Source organism: Rhamphochromis sp. 'chilingali' (genome assembly GCF_963969265.1).
Source record: "Rhamphochromis sp. 'chilingali' genome assembly, chromosome: 15".
NCBI lineage: Eukaryota > Metazoa > Chordata > Actinopteri > Cichliformes > Cichlidae > Rhamphochromis > Rhamphochromis sp. 'chilingali'.
The window spans coordinates 25,286,112-25,300,935 of record NC_137942.1 but is presented as its reverse complement, the minus strand read 5'-3'; the positions used below and the strand labels follow the sequence as shown (position 1 = coordinate 25,300,935).

General features: G+C 41.2%; 2 protein-coding genes across 2 annotated transcripts; both read right to left on the bottom strand.

Moving 5' to 3' along the window:
* On the bottom strand, nucleotides 1-8,196 carry csdc2b (cold shock domain containing C2, RNA binding b). The gene is made up of 4 exons (XM_080904531.1): nucleotides 7,622-8,196; nucleotides 5,774-6,144; nucleotides 4,931-5,053; nucleotides 1-2,073 (listed from the first exon to the last, which is right to left on the bottom strand). The coding sequence occupies exons 2-4, from the start codon at nucleotides 5,953-5,955 to the stop codon at nucleotides 1,911-1,913; spliced, it is 468 nt and encodes a 155-aa protein (XP_080760657.1). The 5' UTR covers nucleotides 5,956-6,144; nucleotides 7,622-8,196; the 3' UTR covers nucleotides 1-1,910.
* A 129-nt stretch (nucleotides 8,197-8,325) lies between these two features.
* Nucleotides 8,326-14,783, bottom strand: polr3h (polymerase (RNA) III (DNA directed) polypeptide H). Its single transcript, XM_080904530.1, has 6 exons — nucleotides 14,523-14,783; nucleotides 13,371-13,467; nucleotides 13,105-13,191; nucleotides 12,103-12,166; nucleotides 11,738-11,972; nucleotides 8,326-8,882 (listed from the first exon to the last, which is right to left on the bottom strand). Exons 1-6 carry the CDS (start codon nucleotides 14,631-14,633, stop codon nucleotides 8,832-8,834), a joined length of 645 nt encoding a protein of 214 aa, XP_080760656.1. The 5' UTR covers nucleotides 14,634-14,783; the 3' UTR covers nucleotides 8,326-8,831.
* Between the last annotated feature and the right edge of the window lie 41 nt (nucleotides 14,784-14,824).

The following is a 14,824-nucleotide window of genomic DNA, read 5'->3' as shown; positions in this document are numbered from 1 at the left end:
TGAATCATAACCTGCTTTAATGTTCTTTCAAGGCTCAGTAGAAGTGATGACTAGGATTACCACAACGGTGGCTCGTCTACAGAAAGACAAAAACACCAATTAATGAAGTTAAATTTCACAATGAAAAAACTAAAAAAAATCAGGCAGTGACACTGACAGAAAGACAGAGACTCAGTGGAATGCATAAAATGATTTACAGTACAGTTTTCAACCTGAAGAACAACAATATGACAATATGCACTATTGGCACCCAGCTCTGCAACTCTGCAGTCAAGTTGGTTGCAGCCCGTTCTCGTTCTCATGGCGTCTAATACTCCCGTTTTGGTAAAGCCACTGGCGCACACACACGGTGGCCTTTTAGGTTTAGACATTAGGTGTGTAACAAAAACCCTTTGGGATCACATTTTTCCCCATCTTTCAGGATTTATTTTTCACATTTTTGCATTTGTTAGTTAGTACAGCGAAAGGAAAGTGGTGAAATAATTAGGCCTGAAAACTAAAATCATCCAGCAAAAACCAAGTAAACCACATTTCAAAGTGTTAAGCTCTCAAACAGGAAGCAAACAAATGAATCCTGGCAAACTATCTTCTGAGTTGCAGCACCACCATCCCTGCAACCTCCTCATGTGGACTTTAAAGAGGACCATTAACTTGCAGCGTGCACAAATGCCACAGGCAGTGTGTTGAGGTCCAGACGTCAAAGGACATCTTATGCATAATTTGGCAACACAAGCCGCATCTGAGAGAACAGCAGGATTTGACGCTCTGGGATGAGAACGCATTGGCAGTTCACAATCACAATGACTCGGTAAATCACACACATATATGTTTCTATGAACAGAAAACAAAATGTACACACAAGTAATCCATGGCTCCAGATCCTTTGACGAAAGGATTTTTTTAAAAACAAACTAAGACAAATGTCTCGAGTACCGCTGCAGTTTTCGTATTGAAAGTTTCTTAAGTGCAACTTTTAACTGCATTATTTGAAAAACAAAGCAGTCTGACATACAGACGCACAAACAAACCAACAAGCGAACGATAAAATGAAGTGACCACAAACAAGACAATACAGTAAAAGGTGGTTATTCTTAAAGGAAACGCTTGCAGTAACCTGTATATATTTCATATTTTTGAAATGTTAATGTTTGATCTTGTCTGCCTCGGTCTCCCATCACAACAGACAACATTTAAAAGTTTACTCTAACATTGACAATAACACAGAAGAACATTTCCTTCTCAGTTGTGTGTCTTAAAATGGTGATCTGAAACAAAAAGGAGGTCCTGTCATGGGTGCAAATATGGAAGTAGTTACTGTAAGATTTGTAGGGATTTTGTTTTTGTGGGTTTTTAATGCTAAACCAGTTTTAACTTCTTTAGATCTTTTCAGACTTAATACTATTTTTTAAATATTTTAACACATTGAATACAAAGTTCCTACTCATCTGTTCAAAGTTGGACATGTGAGTATGTTGTGATAAGTGATCTGACCCAGACATGTGATCCCTGAAACTTTGGTGAGCTGCTATCAGGGGAAGTAAAACCGAATCCAGCCTGTTGTTCAACTTTCTCTGCCCAGTTTACTCCTCACTTATGTCAGTTTTCAGAATAATATAACAGCATGATGTCTTTTCTACTTTTTCACCCTTTACAGACCCATCCTTTCAAAGCTCTCACAGGTCAGTTTACAATCCCAAACAAAATTCATGAGAGCAGTGGACACTTTTGAACAGGACATGTCAGCTCTGTAGGGTAGACACAAAAACAACTTCATTATTGACTCTTATTAACACCGGGCATGTTTTCTGTGAAAGGAAAACCTTTAAAAAAAAAGTGTCAGTCCCAGAGCCCCTCTTTCAGCGCACACCAAATCCAGTCCAGTGCAGCCCAACAGGCCCACAGCTCCCTCCCTACGAGCTGATGATCTGCCCAGACCAGGTCTCATGTTTCGTTCCTGGCTTGAGGTGTGCGATCTTCACCTCCACCGCCTGCACCTTCAGGTTTTTGGGTGGGACCCGGCATACTTTGTATGTGACTTCATCTCCCTCGACTGGGACGTATTCCCCCTCGATGCTGAAACGTAGAAAATTCAGGACAATGAAACAGAATTAGAGCGTTTTGCTTTGCAATGAGGATAAAAGCTGACAGGAACACAGAGTGAGGGAAACAATTATTTGATCCATGCCGGAATTTGTAAGTTTGCTTGCTTACAAAAAACAAAGTCTCTAATTTATATGGTAGATTCAATGGAAAACGAAGCAACAAAAGAAATCCAGAAAAAAAGAACAGGTTACATGAAAGTTATCAAATGATTTGCATGTCATTGAGTAATAATGAGTATTTGATCCTCAAGCAAAACATGACCTAGCATGTGGTGGGGAAGTCTTTGTTGGTTAGCACAGTTTATTATAGTCGGTCACCAGGTTTGCACACATCTCATGAGGGATTTGCTACTTCTCTTTACTACTACTCCTATGTTACTCTTTACAGAAATCTTTTAGTTTTCTTTACTGTTGCTTGGCAACTTAAATCACCAGCTCCCTCCACAGATTGTTACGGTTCTGGGTCAGTGTTGACCCAGCATTTTGAGTTTCTTATATTTTGGTCTATTTTTGCATTATGGATTATTTTCTGATGTTCTGGTGCTTTGATGATGATGATTATTATTATTATTATTATTATAGATCTGTTTCAGTTATTCTTGGTGAGGTATCAGTTCTTAGGTTTTGGGTTCTCATGTGTATTGCAGTTTCTGTTCAGTGTCTAGTCTGTCTCTGTGTCGTGTCTGCATCTTTGTTTAGTGGTTCCTTGTTTCCTGTCTTATTGTGAAAGTCTTTGTCTTATGTTAGTGTGTGCAGCTTAGCTCCCCCGTCTCGTTAGCCCTGATCTCCCCCAGCTGTGTCTCCCTTCTGTTACCCATTCCCTGATTACCACCCTGTGTATATTAGCCCTGTGTTGTCCTCAACCCAGTGTCGCGTCGTACCCTCAGATCCTGCCTTTGTGGTCCAGTTAGTGGTTTCATGTTTGGTTTCTGTTTTGTTGGTGCCAGCAATAAAGCTGTGGTTTTCAGTTATATTTCCATCTGAGAGTCCTGCACTTGGATCCACATCTCCACCTGCCCACACACAGAGCCCTGACACAGATTTTCAATCAGACTGAAGTCTGGAGACTAGTTTGGCCACTCCATGACCTTAATGTGTTTCTTCTTTAGCCTCTCCTTTGTCGGTATGTTTTGGGTCAGTGTCATGTTAGAAGACCCATCAACGACCCATCAGTGTTCGGCCTGAGGGAGGGAGGATTGCAGTACATTGCCACATCTATTAGTTCCTGAACAAACTGAACCTGTCCTGTACCCTTAGCAGAAAAATAGCCTCAAAGCATAATGTCTCCACCTTTGTGCTTGGCTTTGGGGGTGGTGTTCTTTGACTTATACTCAATATTTCTCTTTTTCCATGCGGGTCAAGTTCGAGACCCACCATGGGTCCAAAACTTGACCCATCATGGAGCTAGATTTTGCTTTCACCTAACCATAATCCTTTCTTCTAATCCTTCTCTGAGTTATTTAGGTGTTCATTGTAAAACTGTAAAACTTCTTGAGCAGAGGGACTTGCAAGATTTCAGTCCATTGCAGCGTGTTCTTGGTTACTGTGGTCCAGGCTGCCATAAGGCAAGATCATGCATGAAGCTCCAGATCGAGGACGACTGATATTATATTTCTTCCATTTCCCAGTAATCATGTAGACAGGTGTCTCCTTCTGACCAAGGTCTTTAGTCTATTCCATTCTTTTGCAGGTCTACTGTCTTGTCCCTGATGTCCCTTGGTCGGCCTTTGGTTTTGAGTATCATAGTGGAGAGGTTGGAATGGGAGAAACTGTCAACAGATGTGGTACATGTGCATAATGAGTTTGGATCATAAACATGTGTAACTGACTGATTGTAAGCTGTGTGCCACATCAGTGAGAGTCAGAATTCTTGCAGGTTTGTAGTGGATCAAAGACTTATTTCACACAGTCACATGCAAATCATTTTTTTGTGAGTTAGGAAATTCAAAAATCAGCAGGGGGTCAAATGAGTATTTCCTAGCTGTACAGGAGGCGCCATCAACAATTTATAATCCGCTTATGTAAAAATTACAACAGAAAATCTGTTTTTAACTTTTTCGCGTTATTCACACAACATGTGAGAACCTGTTTGAAAATCACGACCATTTGAAGCCGCTTCTATTTTAACTATTCTGTCTAAATTTCCTCCACACTGCACAATGAACCAAAGAAGCAGCGACTTACAGGGATAGGCTGACATTTGGGAAAATACCAAAACCATTCACATGATGAAGTGTGGAGCTAGAGCACACAGAGGAGAAAGCAGCTCTTTCCCCTCCATTCAGAGCCTAACATCGATCTCTCGTCTCCTCTGAGCTACCAATTAACTTAAAAAGATTTAAAACAGTGGCTGTTGTTTTTACATTTATGTGTACTGACAGAGAAAGCTACATGCCTCCTCCTTCCACTCTCACAAACAGACGTGAGAGTAGTAAAACGCCTCATCCAAGCAACTCAATCCTCTCCAAAATGTAAGACTGCTCTCTTTAAAGGAATTGTTCCCTTTACACAATAAGGTCCAGACATCCGTAACAGGATCATCCTGCATAATCAGTTTGCACCAGTTTGCAGAGTCTTTACTAACATTTGCCACATTGCTTGTCAAAAAATCATTTTAAAAAATCACTACAGATGAGCTTTTCCTGGATTCAGAGTAAGAGAAGTAATAAAGTGAGAGAGAAAAATGCTTTCGATTTGAAAATAAGTACAGAGATGTTTGCTCAGTTCTTCCTGTCCTTCCTGTGCAGTTGACACTGCAGATCCGCTATTTTTTATTCAGCTAACACAACATATTAGTCTGCTGTGCGTTCAGCTTTGTTTCCACTCACTCTGAGATGTGAACAAAGATGTCTTCACCGCCGTGGGAAGGTTGGATGAAACCGTGACCTTGTGACCTGGAGAAGTTCTTACATACTCCTTTAAAAACTGGACCTGAGTGAGCGCGCACAGTGCTGTGGACAGAAAGAGGAAGACAATGAAATCGCTTACATCAACAATAAAATAGGCTTTTTATAGTCCAAAAGCTGTTCTGTTCCTCCAGCGGAGAGTAAACAAATAAGACAAAAAGCAGTCTGGAACAATGCTTATGTGATACATTTAATGGGTCACACTCTTTCAGCCTGACAAATGCAGGCGTGGGATAACAGAGAGAAGCATTTAACAAGGAGGTGAGAAAAGCAGATGAAGTGCTGATGAAATCTGCTCCCACACACACTGCCTCACAACGTCACGGCGCAACGACAGCAGAGACGAGAGCACTAATCTGCTGAGGCACAATCATCCCACGATGTGTCAGTCCTTCACACATTCTGAGTAACAATACTGCAATTTAAAATTACTCTGTAGCAGGTAAAAGTACTCAGCAACCTGGGGTAACCTGTCGGTCAGTGTTGGATCAGATAGTTTAATGTTGCTGCTGTATTGAGTCAAGGTGGAACTACATTAAACTATTTTATATACCTTTAACTTAAGCATACTTAAGTTAAAGCAGTATCTTAATTGCCTCTTGGGGATAAATAAAGTCTCTCTGATTCTGGTTCTGATTATTCTCTTAAATGTAAGCCAAGCATTTTTTTTTTTTAAAAGTAAGAGATGGAAACATTGAAGTAAGATGCAAGTGCATGAGAACTTTTCATCTCTCACTGCTTTGTAAATAATCTAATGATACGTACGCAGAGTATGTGCGGGTGCGTTTGGTCGGCAGTGGGCTGGGCAGTTCTCGCGGCAGGGGCTGCTCCCTTCCTTCCTCCCACACCCGGCTCCTCTCGCTCAAGAAGGGGAAGGATAGGGTGACAGAGCTGCTGGGGGAACGCAGAGGGGTCCCAGAGGGCGATGTGAGACTGGGGTCCGCCATGTCAGACGTGATAAAGAAGAGGACGATTTAGGGGTGGGGGGATGTTGTAGATGTAGCTGCTGACACTGCTGTCTGTCTTCCTGTGTATCTGTTAGCCCGTATGCTCAGAGGGGCCCGCCTCAGTTTGGGAAACAGGTCTGGGGGAAATTCAGGTCAGCGCTGTTGCCTCAGGTCTGTTAGGAGGACTAGCTGTGAGGAAACAGAGAGCAAGAGAGACCAGGGAGATCAAGGAGCTGTCATATTTTGGCCTGATGGTTGAAGCCAAAAACCACAAACAATTCAAAGAACTAGATCCAAATGTATGTCTTCATATAGATAGATGAAGTTCGCTGAAGGAGAAGAGTTATTGTGCAAGCGAGTAGTGTAAATCGCGTTAATTAACAATACATACACTATAAATCTGCAGCCCTCCATGCACATAATGATTCACAAAGCTGGGAGATTTGTCACTGACAGATTAATAAGATGAGCAATGCAACTGGATGCCAACATCTCACATTTTTAAATCCTTAGCAGAGGTCCTATAGTGCAGATGTATAAGACATGGCACATGATGACACAGTTAAAGCTCAGTTCTTCCTTTCAGGTTAAGAAGAGTCACTAAAAGCATTATTTAGCTGTTTCTGTGTTTGGATAAGTGCATAAACTCATTTTGGGATTGCCTCTTTGCAAATATTGATAATATTCAACTTACAGCTACCTGAATTCCACTTCCAATGTATCAATTTTACTCAACTAAAACTAATAACATGGTCCTGAAAACTAACATCACTATATTTCTATATAACACTATATAACACTAATAGCCTATATTTCATATAAACTGGGTAGGATATCGCGCGTGTGTGTGTGTGTGTGTGCGTGTGTGTGTGTGTGTAGGGTGTATTTTTCTTTACGCCCACTCATCTGATGATGCAGGCACGCTACGTGACGTCAAAACAGCTGCAGAAGTCCGCGGAGAGTGGCGCGTTCGTGACGTCAGTGTAATCCCAGAGGACTAACTAGAAGGCCCACTTATACTAGCACCTGATATGGCAGTCTGCATGCAAATAAATAAATAAATTAAATTAAATTTAAAGAAAAGCAGCTCTCTGCGTGAATGATAGGTGACTTTTAAGGTGTTTATCACAGAGGGGGGAAAGAAATGAAGCGACAGTTTTCACTTTTACCCACATGCAACAGCTGGAGAACATCTGAATGACAAAATGAATCAAGCAAAAATAATTTAGATGGAAAGGCCTGACTGATTGCGAAGTCTGTCCTCAGAGAATCCACTATTATACACTTTACAACCGGATAAACTGTCGTTTCCTTTGTTTTCGTTTTTCATAGCGTAAAGAAACATTTTCCTCGACTCACACCTGCAAGTGTGCAATTTCTGCGAAAAAATAAGCGGATAAAGCGCTCTGTGTGCTCTGTGTAAGTTGGAACAAAAGCAGGGTGAAAAGTGGCTTCGTCAACAGTCAGAGAGACGACGGAAGGCGACCGATCCTCCACACAATCAGGAAAACACACATCAAGCCTGTCTTTTTCTGATCCAGCTCTGACTGTCAATCAGGCGTGCAAAGAATACAGTACGTCCCGATCCAAGCACAAAGACACACTGACACACACACCCTCTCTCCTGGCACTTACACACGTATGCATTCCCAGAAATGATACTTACTGCATCTGTTCCGTTAGTAGGCTGAGGACGGACAGGGAGTGAGTGCGTGTGTTTTAAGTCAGTGCGTATTATATAACGAGTAATTAAATAAATTAAGCCAAATCCGCGCAGATCGACGGAAAACCCTGATGTGACGAAGAGAGAGGCGGGGCGAGTGTGGGGGGGGGGGGTGCTGGTGAGTCTGCGCAGCTGGCGGAGATTCCGATGCCGTGATGTGACTGTGTGTGGGAGAGAAAATGACTTCCCTCATTCCTTGACTTCCATGCCAGCCTCGTGTGGTGAAGGCTGGTTTCACCGTGTATGTCGTTTATGCGCTGCTACTGACGGCTTTGCATTTATAGATTTATACTGATGACTGCTGACAGAGTCAGGATGCAAAAATGAGCTCGTGTTCACATTATTTAGTACCCTACATAACGCTACTTATTCAAATGCTGACTTAGTTCATATGTAACATTTCTGCTGCTCCCTTTCCAGCGCAGACTGTCCTTGTTTCACAACATCAACCATGCAGTTGTCACATGAAACAGCCCACTGATTGCACAATAAACACATCTGTGTGTGTAGACTGACATTAAGTGTGCAGAGGGCAGATCTGACTGTGTCCTTCACTGCCCATTACACTGAAGGATTTAAAGGCTGCTCACTAATCCTTTCTGATATACTTTCTATAATCACACAGAATGAAAAATCCACAGAGCAGCTAGCTCTCATTTCGACTTTTATTGTGGGGGGAAAAAAACAGGAAGGGGTGGGGGGTTAGCACACACTGAGGATGTGTGCAGCAGATCCTGGAGGTGGAGGTATGTCAAATAAAAATAACATCTTTTACAACATGCAATGCTGGTGACATATTCTTTTTGATTTTGCCGCTGGATGCAGTTTATATATACAGTAGGGTCACACTTATTTCTCCCCCCTGCCTGAAAGATTTCAACTTAATTACATTAAATGGTAAATAATATTCTTGCATAAAGTCAGTGCTTCCATACAAACTGTCTCGTCCCTTTTAAATTACCCCACGTTGTGCATGTGACACAGAAAGGACTGCTGCTCAAAAGGCACCAAGGAAGAACTGGTTCTCCATCACACGGATGCCACATGGGTGGAAACAGGCACCAAAACAGTGGGGTTCAGCGACCTTTGCCGAGGGTCCCTCGTGCCTCAGATCAGCTATGATGTTTGAACAGCTAGCGTTAAAGACTCAGTGCTAGCTGTTCCACCATGACAGCAGCCCGAGCCCTGGCTCACAGATGGTGCCCTGAAACAAAAAGTGGAAAAGGTCAGGGTGGGTGTGATCCTTGACTTTTAGAAGAGTTCAAGCCACTGCACATCCACAAGGCTGTGTAGGTCTCTTGTTTCAGGAAAACGTATACATACCGGTCACATCATACTTCAATTCTTGGTGTAGTAGACACAAAGAAAATCAATGCTGGCTACTATGCTTTCACATAAAGCTGAAGAGCTGAAAAGAGCAACTTGTCACTATGGAAGAACTCAGATTTTACAGATGCCACTCACATTATCTATTCTGCTTACAGGTCTTGTTCGTTATGAATTTTCCATCAATTTTCTCCAGTTTTAAGCATCAATTAAGCTTCTAAATGATCTCCGGGTCTGAACACAACACAACACAGAAACAGCAGAAAAAAAGCTTCCAAAAAGCTAAAAGCTCCACTGCCACAAGTTTGACATTATTTTGCAATCCAGCATTTAAAAAGTTATCTATAAATAAGCATGTACCTAATTTTGTATGCATGAGTAAAGAGAGACAAAACTATTTGGGGCTTGATAAATTTTTTTAACATGCACACACATAACATTTTAATAGTGACCCATTTTTAGACGTGAATGTAATGATATTTGTCTCGCATCAGTGCTGCACCTTCCTCTTACTTCTTTGTACACTAATGTAAATGTCCTGTATCAGTCGGGTTAGGTAAAGATAGCAAAGTTTATGGTCTTCTACTGCACTGCAAACAGGAGTCAGGAGTTCATAGGAAATATCTACTTTAATCAAGTGTTTTATCTTGCTATCTCTAGATGTCCGAGCTCCCAGCATCATTTTCATGAGACCGAACAGCACGACCATAAGAAACGAGGTCTAGCTCCAAAGGTGGTCCCCCCAGAAAAGCTAGAGAACAAAACTGCTATTGCCTTCTTGTTTTTTTTTTCTTAGCTTGTGACACTGACACAACACATCCCACTGCCTAACACAGAGGGATGCAAAAGTCTTGATCACTTTAGTCACACAGTGGTAATTACTTCTTTCACTAGAGCGATGAAAAGGATGGTTTAAAAAAAAACTTTTCTTGTGTCCATTTAGAGACAGCTTGGTAAGAAAAACCTGGTTGACTCCTTCAGCCATACAGATGAAGGCAACGCCTTAATTACCACACGGTTACAGTTAGCGCCATAATTTGTTGGGCACTTTTTTGTCGTTTTTGCCTCTCAACATCACTGCAGTGGATTTTATATCGATCAGTCATAATGCGAGCTTTAATTCAAGGGGTTAAAGGAAAGCATTGCATTAAGTGTTACCAGTGTTGGGAAGGTTACTATTAAAATGTATTCCAAAATGAGTAACAGTAGGGTGGACATTAGGTAAGGCTGCAAATTTTGCAGCGATCTCATATAGAAAACTATTCCGTGCATATATAAAACAGGTCCACGGCTCCGAACCGTAGTAAAGGGACCTCTGGCTAATGTGTTGGGCTCCGTGTCGGGCTCGTAACCAAAAACTAGCTTTACTTTCTTGTCTGGGTCAACTTTGCTAGCGAGAGACAGAGAGAAGCATTGAAAGGCTGCTTCAACAGAACTTATTGTTTCGGAGGAAAACACGAACACAGTGTACAGTCGAGTCTTAATAGCTTACTTACAACTGGGCTACACTGCCCATGAGGCTACATTCGTTAGGGCTATGCCTGTAACACTCTGCCTGTTGCCCTCATATTAAAAGATTTTTTGAACAATAATTTTAAAAAATATTTCTTCACGTCATAATGCAGGCTGCATGTAGAGGTGACCTGGGCCGCGAGATTGAGACACAGGCATTGGAGCCTCTTAATGCATGTTTTTTGGGGTTTCCACCAGCGTGGAATTACCAAAAATAGAGAGCGCACAGCCTAACATATGAAACAGGAAAAGACCGCTGTGTAATCCATCGCTTTCAACAAAGTAACTTTATTCTGAATACCACCTCTTGAAATGGTAACTGTAACAAAATACAGTTACTCATATTTTGTATTTTCAATACTTAACGCCGGTACATGTATCCCAATACTCCAGACATTTTTATACAAAGTCCGTCATGTACAAAGGCTCAGAATTAACTGATCAACTGGTTAATTGTCATTTAAAAATAGAGATAGTTTTTAAAAACTGGATGGAAACACTTTGTAGTCAGTGACTGTGAAGTCTTGAAAGACCTGTGGTCATCGCCAAATGCTCCGTCTCCTCCTTTGAGATGCTCTACCTCATTCAGTAGCTGCTTGTTTGTGTTGTATTTGTGGGTGTCAGGTGACTGACTCAGCCACCGAAGAACCTCCCGTTTCTTGAGTTAAATTTACAGTTTAATTCGGGTCATTATCCAGTTTTGCGGCATTTGTCTGAATCTCAACAGCGAGTTCAGCGCTCTACACTTCACAATTTATCCTGCTGCTTCAAAAATGGGTAACGTCATCAATAAACACCAGTAAACCAGTTACACAGGTATGTCTATATGTATATATGCAATAACATTTCCACTGCAACACTTCCATGTTTGACAGGCAATGCGGTATTATGTGGCTTATCACTCCTTCATACTTTCCTCTATCTGTCAGTCAAGTTCGTCTTGATTTCTCCTTGTTGCTCTTTTAGATGTTTTCAGGTGAGATCTAATCTTACCTTCTTATCCTTGAGTGTAACCAGCAGTTTGCACTTTGCTATAAACTCTCTGTATTTCCATTAATGAAAGTGTCTCTTTTTTTTGTGAAACGCTTTGAATTAAAAGCTGAAAGTCTGCAATTTCACTGCACTTCAGTCACATCTGACTTTTGATTTAAAACTGATTGCGGTAGTAAAACACAGCTTTATGATGTTTAATGAAGACGATAAGAAAGTGTATTTTCTTACAATCAGCGTATATGGTGCCTCTTTCTTCTCCCCGCCGTCTTCTTTCGGTGGTGCCGTTGACTGTCCCGGTTGTGCCGCCGTATCAGAGGCGGCAGTGGCCGGGCCTGTTGGTGACGTATCCACAAAGACTTCATCTGTCACCCTGAAACGGATCTCCTCTCCTTGGTCCATGTAGAGGTCATGGGCACCCTCATCGGTCTCATACTCCCAAAGCCAAACTTGCTCGGCTTCATCACTGAAGTGGCAACTAAGGAAGGCTTCACTTAAGCTAAGAAAATAACCTAAACATCATTTTGATTATAATAACAGGGATTTGGAAACAAACCTGCACTTTATGTAATTCACAGAAACGTATGTCAGGATACAATTTTGCAGGCTGCTGAAGTGACTCTGGTGGGATGAGAATGTCATCAAAGAAGCCCATGGTCACTGTGAAGCAGAGAAGTGCTTTAGAAAGGTACTTTTATATTGCCTGCTGCAGATGAAAGTAGGGACACAGGAAGTTTCTTAAGCAGACTTTAAAGAAAAGCTTCACGATCATCTTTAAATACCTTGTAGAAAATATTTGAATCAAAAATCATATATAATGATGTTTTTTTATATACAGTATTTACAAAGACTGCGCAATGAGAAGACTGCACATAAGATGCGACCGACCCGCTTGCATATGAACTTCTTTCTAAAGGCACAAAAACAGGGAGGAGAATATTTAAATCAAGCGTCCAAACTGATTTACTAAAATTCACAACGCACGGTGCTAATTGTTCCAATATTTAAAGCCAAAAAAAATCCCATGATCGTGGTGGTAACACTCCAGTAACTGCAACTGAAAGCTGTTTGGTATGTAGACTTGAAACAGGGTCTTGTGCAGTAAGTTTGACAACACGGTAGATGAGCTCATCCATGATTTTGAATGATGCGGTGGGACTGATTTTGTATTCTCCTGTTTCTATGATCTTTTGATACAGTGTTTGACATTCTGTAGGTTCCTGCTGTGCCTTCCATACTGTCTTAACCATAATGGAAAGTTATTTGGAGGGTACCAATAAAGCATACATGAGGGTGGCACCTTCTGGCACTGGAGACACTGACAAGTTATTTATATTTTTTAAGCAAAAGGTTCCAAAATGTTGATTTGTAGACAGTCTCTGCATTACTGCACAGTTAATAGCTTAAATACTGGTTAAAAAAAACTTCTAAAGATGTCACCCTGAACTCTGGGAGATTTTGATGGTTGGTTTCGAGGCTAATATCAGTCAGCAAGGAGAATGCTTGTTTGTTGCCGCCCTAACCTTCCTCTGAGGGTGTGGAGAATAAACGTGCAGACACATGTGTTAAAATGGTGCTGTGCAGATGTCAAAAATTACCGTAAACTCCCTCCTGACTGCAGTACTTGATCTTGCCGATGAGGATCTCATCAAGGAAGGGGTGAAAAACAACATACCTGAAATGAACTGACACAAAGACCAGAGAAGGTAAGGAGGAGGTACCACTCACCACCATCTACCTTGTTTGTGCACTAACAGTAGAAAAAGGTGAGTTTTGCTTTGATGTCTGAGGTATTACAAGCAGTATATGACTTTAACTCAACTACAGCAAGGCTGTCTCAGCTATTTGATGATGATCGTCATACCTTTGGTGTGAGAGGCTCCATCTCCTGGGAATATATAGGAGTCCTCGAGTTTTGTGATGTCGTACAAGCAGATGCAGAGTCCCACGTTATAGACCACCTAATGTAAGCACAGCACTACACAATTTAACACACAAACTTCTGCTAAAAGGACAATATATGTTCAGTATTTTAGCTGCCAAATACTGGTATTATGTGCTTGCTAATAAATGCTTTCTTGTCTATAAATCAGGACTCTGCTATATGCCTAATATAAATACAGTAGCAACATATTTTTAAGGAATAATATTAAATGTATCTTTTTTTTTAGCCAAAAAGACAAAGTAAAGAATATTTTTCAGAGCTGTGTGCACTTTTTAAAGACATGTAAATATTTACATTTCTCACAGAATCATTTCCATTCCTCATTATGGGTTAGAGTACTGATGATGGCAGGTTTATTTACAGCACTGAGGCTCAGTTTCCGAAAGAAAGACCAGTCTTATCCTAAAAATGTTTGTAAATGGAATTCCCTATTAAAATTGTTGTATCTCAAGTCTAGGTGGCAATGCCATGTCTTCTCTTACTGAAGATGCCTCAATACATTGCATCTCTTCTCAAAGTACTACTCATGAGGTGAACTATCAAGAACTTCAGTGTTTAAAGGCTTGTACCGTTGAAGGAGACTAGTAATGGGTATCTAAAGGCTTTTTTGATCAGGCTCTGACCACAGGAGTAGTTCAGATAACCTGGATGGGTCTCAGCAAGGTTTAGGGTCACCAGATGCCATGGAAACATTAGCCTTTCTTGAACTCTATTAGAGGGATGATCACTTTCCACAACATACGCCCTCATTTTATGTTTTAGTGATAACGATGATAATGGTGAGTGCTTTCCAAGATCTCACACAGGTGTTCGAGTTATCTAAGCCCTTTGTTTAGTGACCTACACTAGTTTTATCTGCTAAAGGGCAAAGTGAAACCAAATCGTACTGAATAACAGAGCCACTGAATCCACTCAGTGCAGAGGTCGGGTTTTTCCTTGCATTTGCCACCCACGCGTATAGCTTAAAAATAAGAGGATGAATTTATAAAGGACCCTGGATGAACTGTTAGTACAGCTTATGTTTTGTGTGGTGAAAATTGATCCTAAGTCTGCTAGAATTGTCTCCATCACCTTGTTGGCCAGTTTCTTGTTCAGTTCCTCCGCAACAGCCTCGTTGAGTTGCCGGTGAAAATTCCACGGCGGAATCCGCACCGTGTCGACCATTTCCACCAGCACGAACATGATGACCGGACACTGGTCACCTACCCACTAATTAACATGCGTTGAAATAATAATAAAAGCAATAAAAACATTAATTAATGATTAGAAAGTAGTATCCACGTTTCTTGTTTGTTTGTTTTTGCGACAGCTGATTTACGGCATGTCGCAATTCTAAACGGCTACGGCAGGTTTTTGGTGCCACCTAGTGGATG

What these genes read in the sequence shown, in the direction of transcription:
- polr3h (XM_080904530.1), bottom strand. Translation starts at nt 14,633, where the DNA reads ATGTTCGTGCTGGTGGAAATGGTCGACACGGTGCGGATTCCGCCGTGG. An exon ending in TGGAGCCTCTCACACCAAAG is followed by an intron (nt 13,192 to 13,370) that starts GTATGACGATCA and finishes TCTTTGTGTCAG; the next exon opens with TTCATTTCAGGTATGTTGTT. An exon ending in AGGCACCATATACGCTGATT is followed by an intron (nt 8,883 to 11,737) that starts GTAAGAAAATAC and finishes TTTTTGTTTCAG; the next exon opens with GGCACCATCTGTGAGCCAGG.
- csdc2b (XM_080904531.1), bottom strand. Translation starts at nt 5,955, where the DNA reads ATGGCGGACCCCAGTCTCACATCGCCCTCTGGGACCCCTCTGCGTTCC. An exon ending in CGCACCCGCACATACTCTGC is followed by an intron (nt 5,054 to 5,773) that starts GTACGTATCATT and finishes TTCTGTCCACAG; the next exon opens with CACTGTGCGCGCTCACTCAG. An exon ending in ATCTTTGTTCACATCTCAGA is followed by an intron (nt 2,074 to 4,930) that starts GTGAGTGGAAAC and finishes TCTACGTTTCAG; the next exon opens with CATCGAGGGGGAATACGTCC.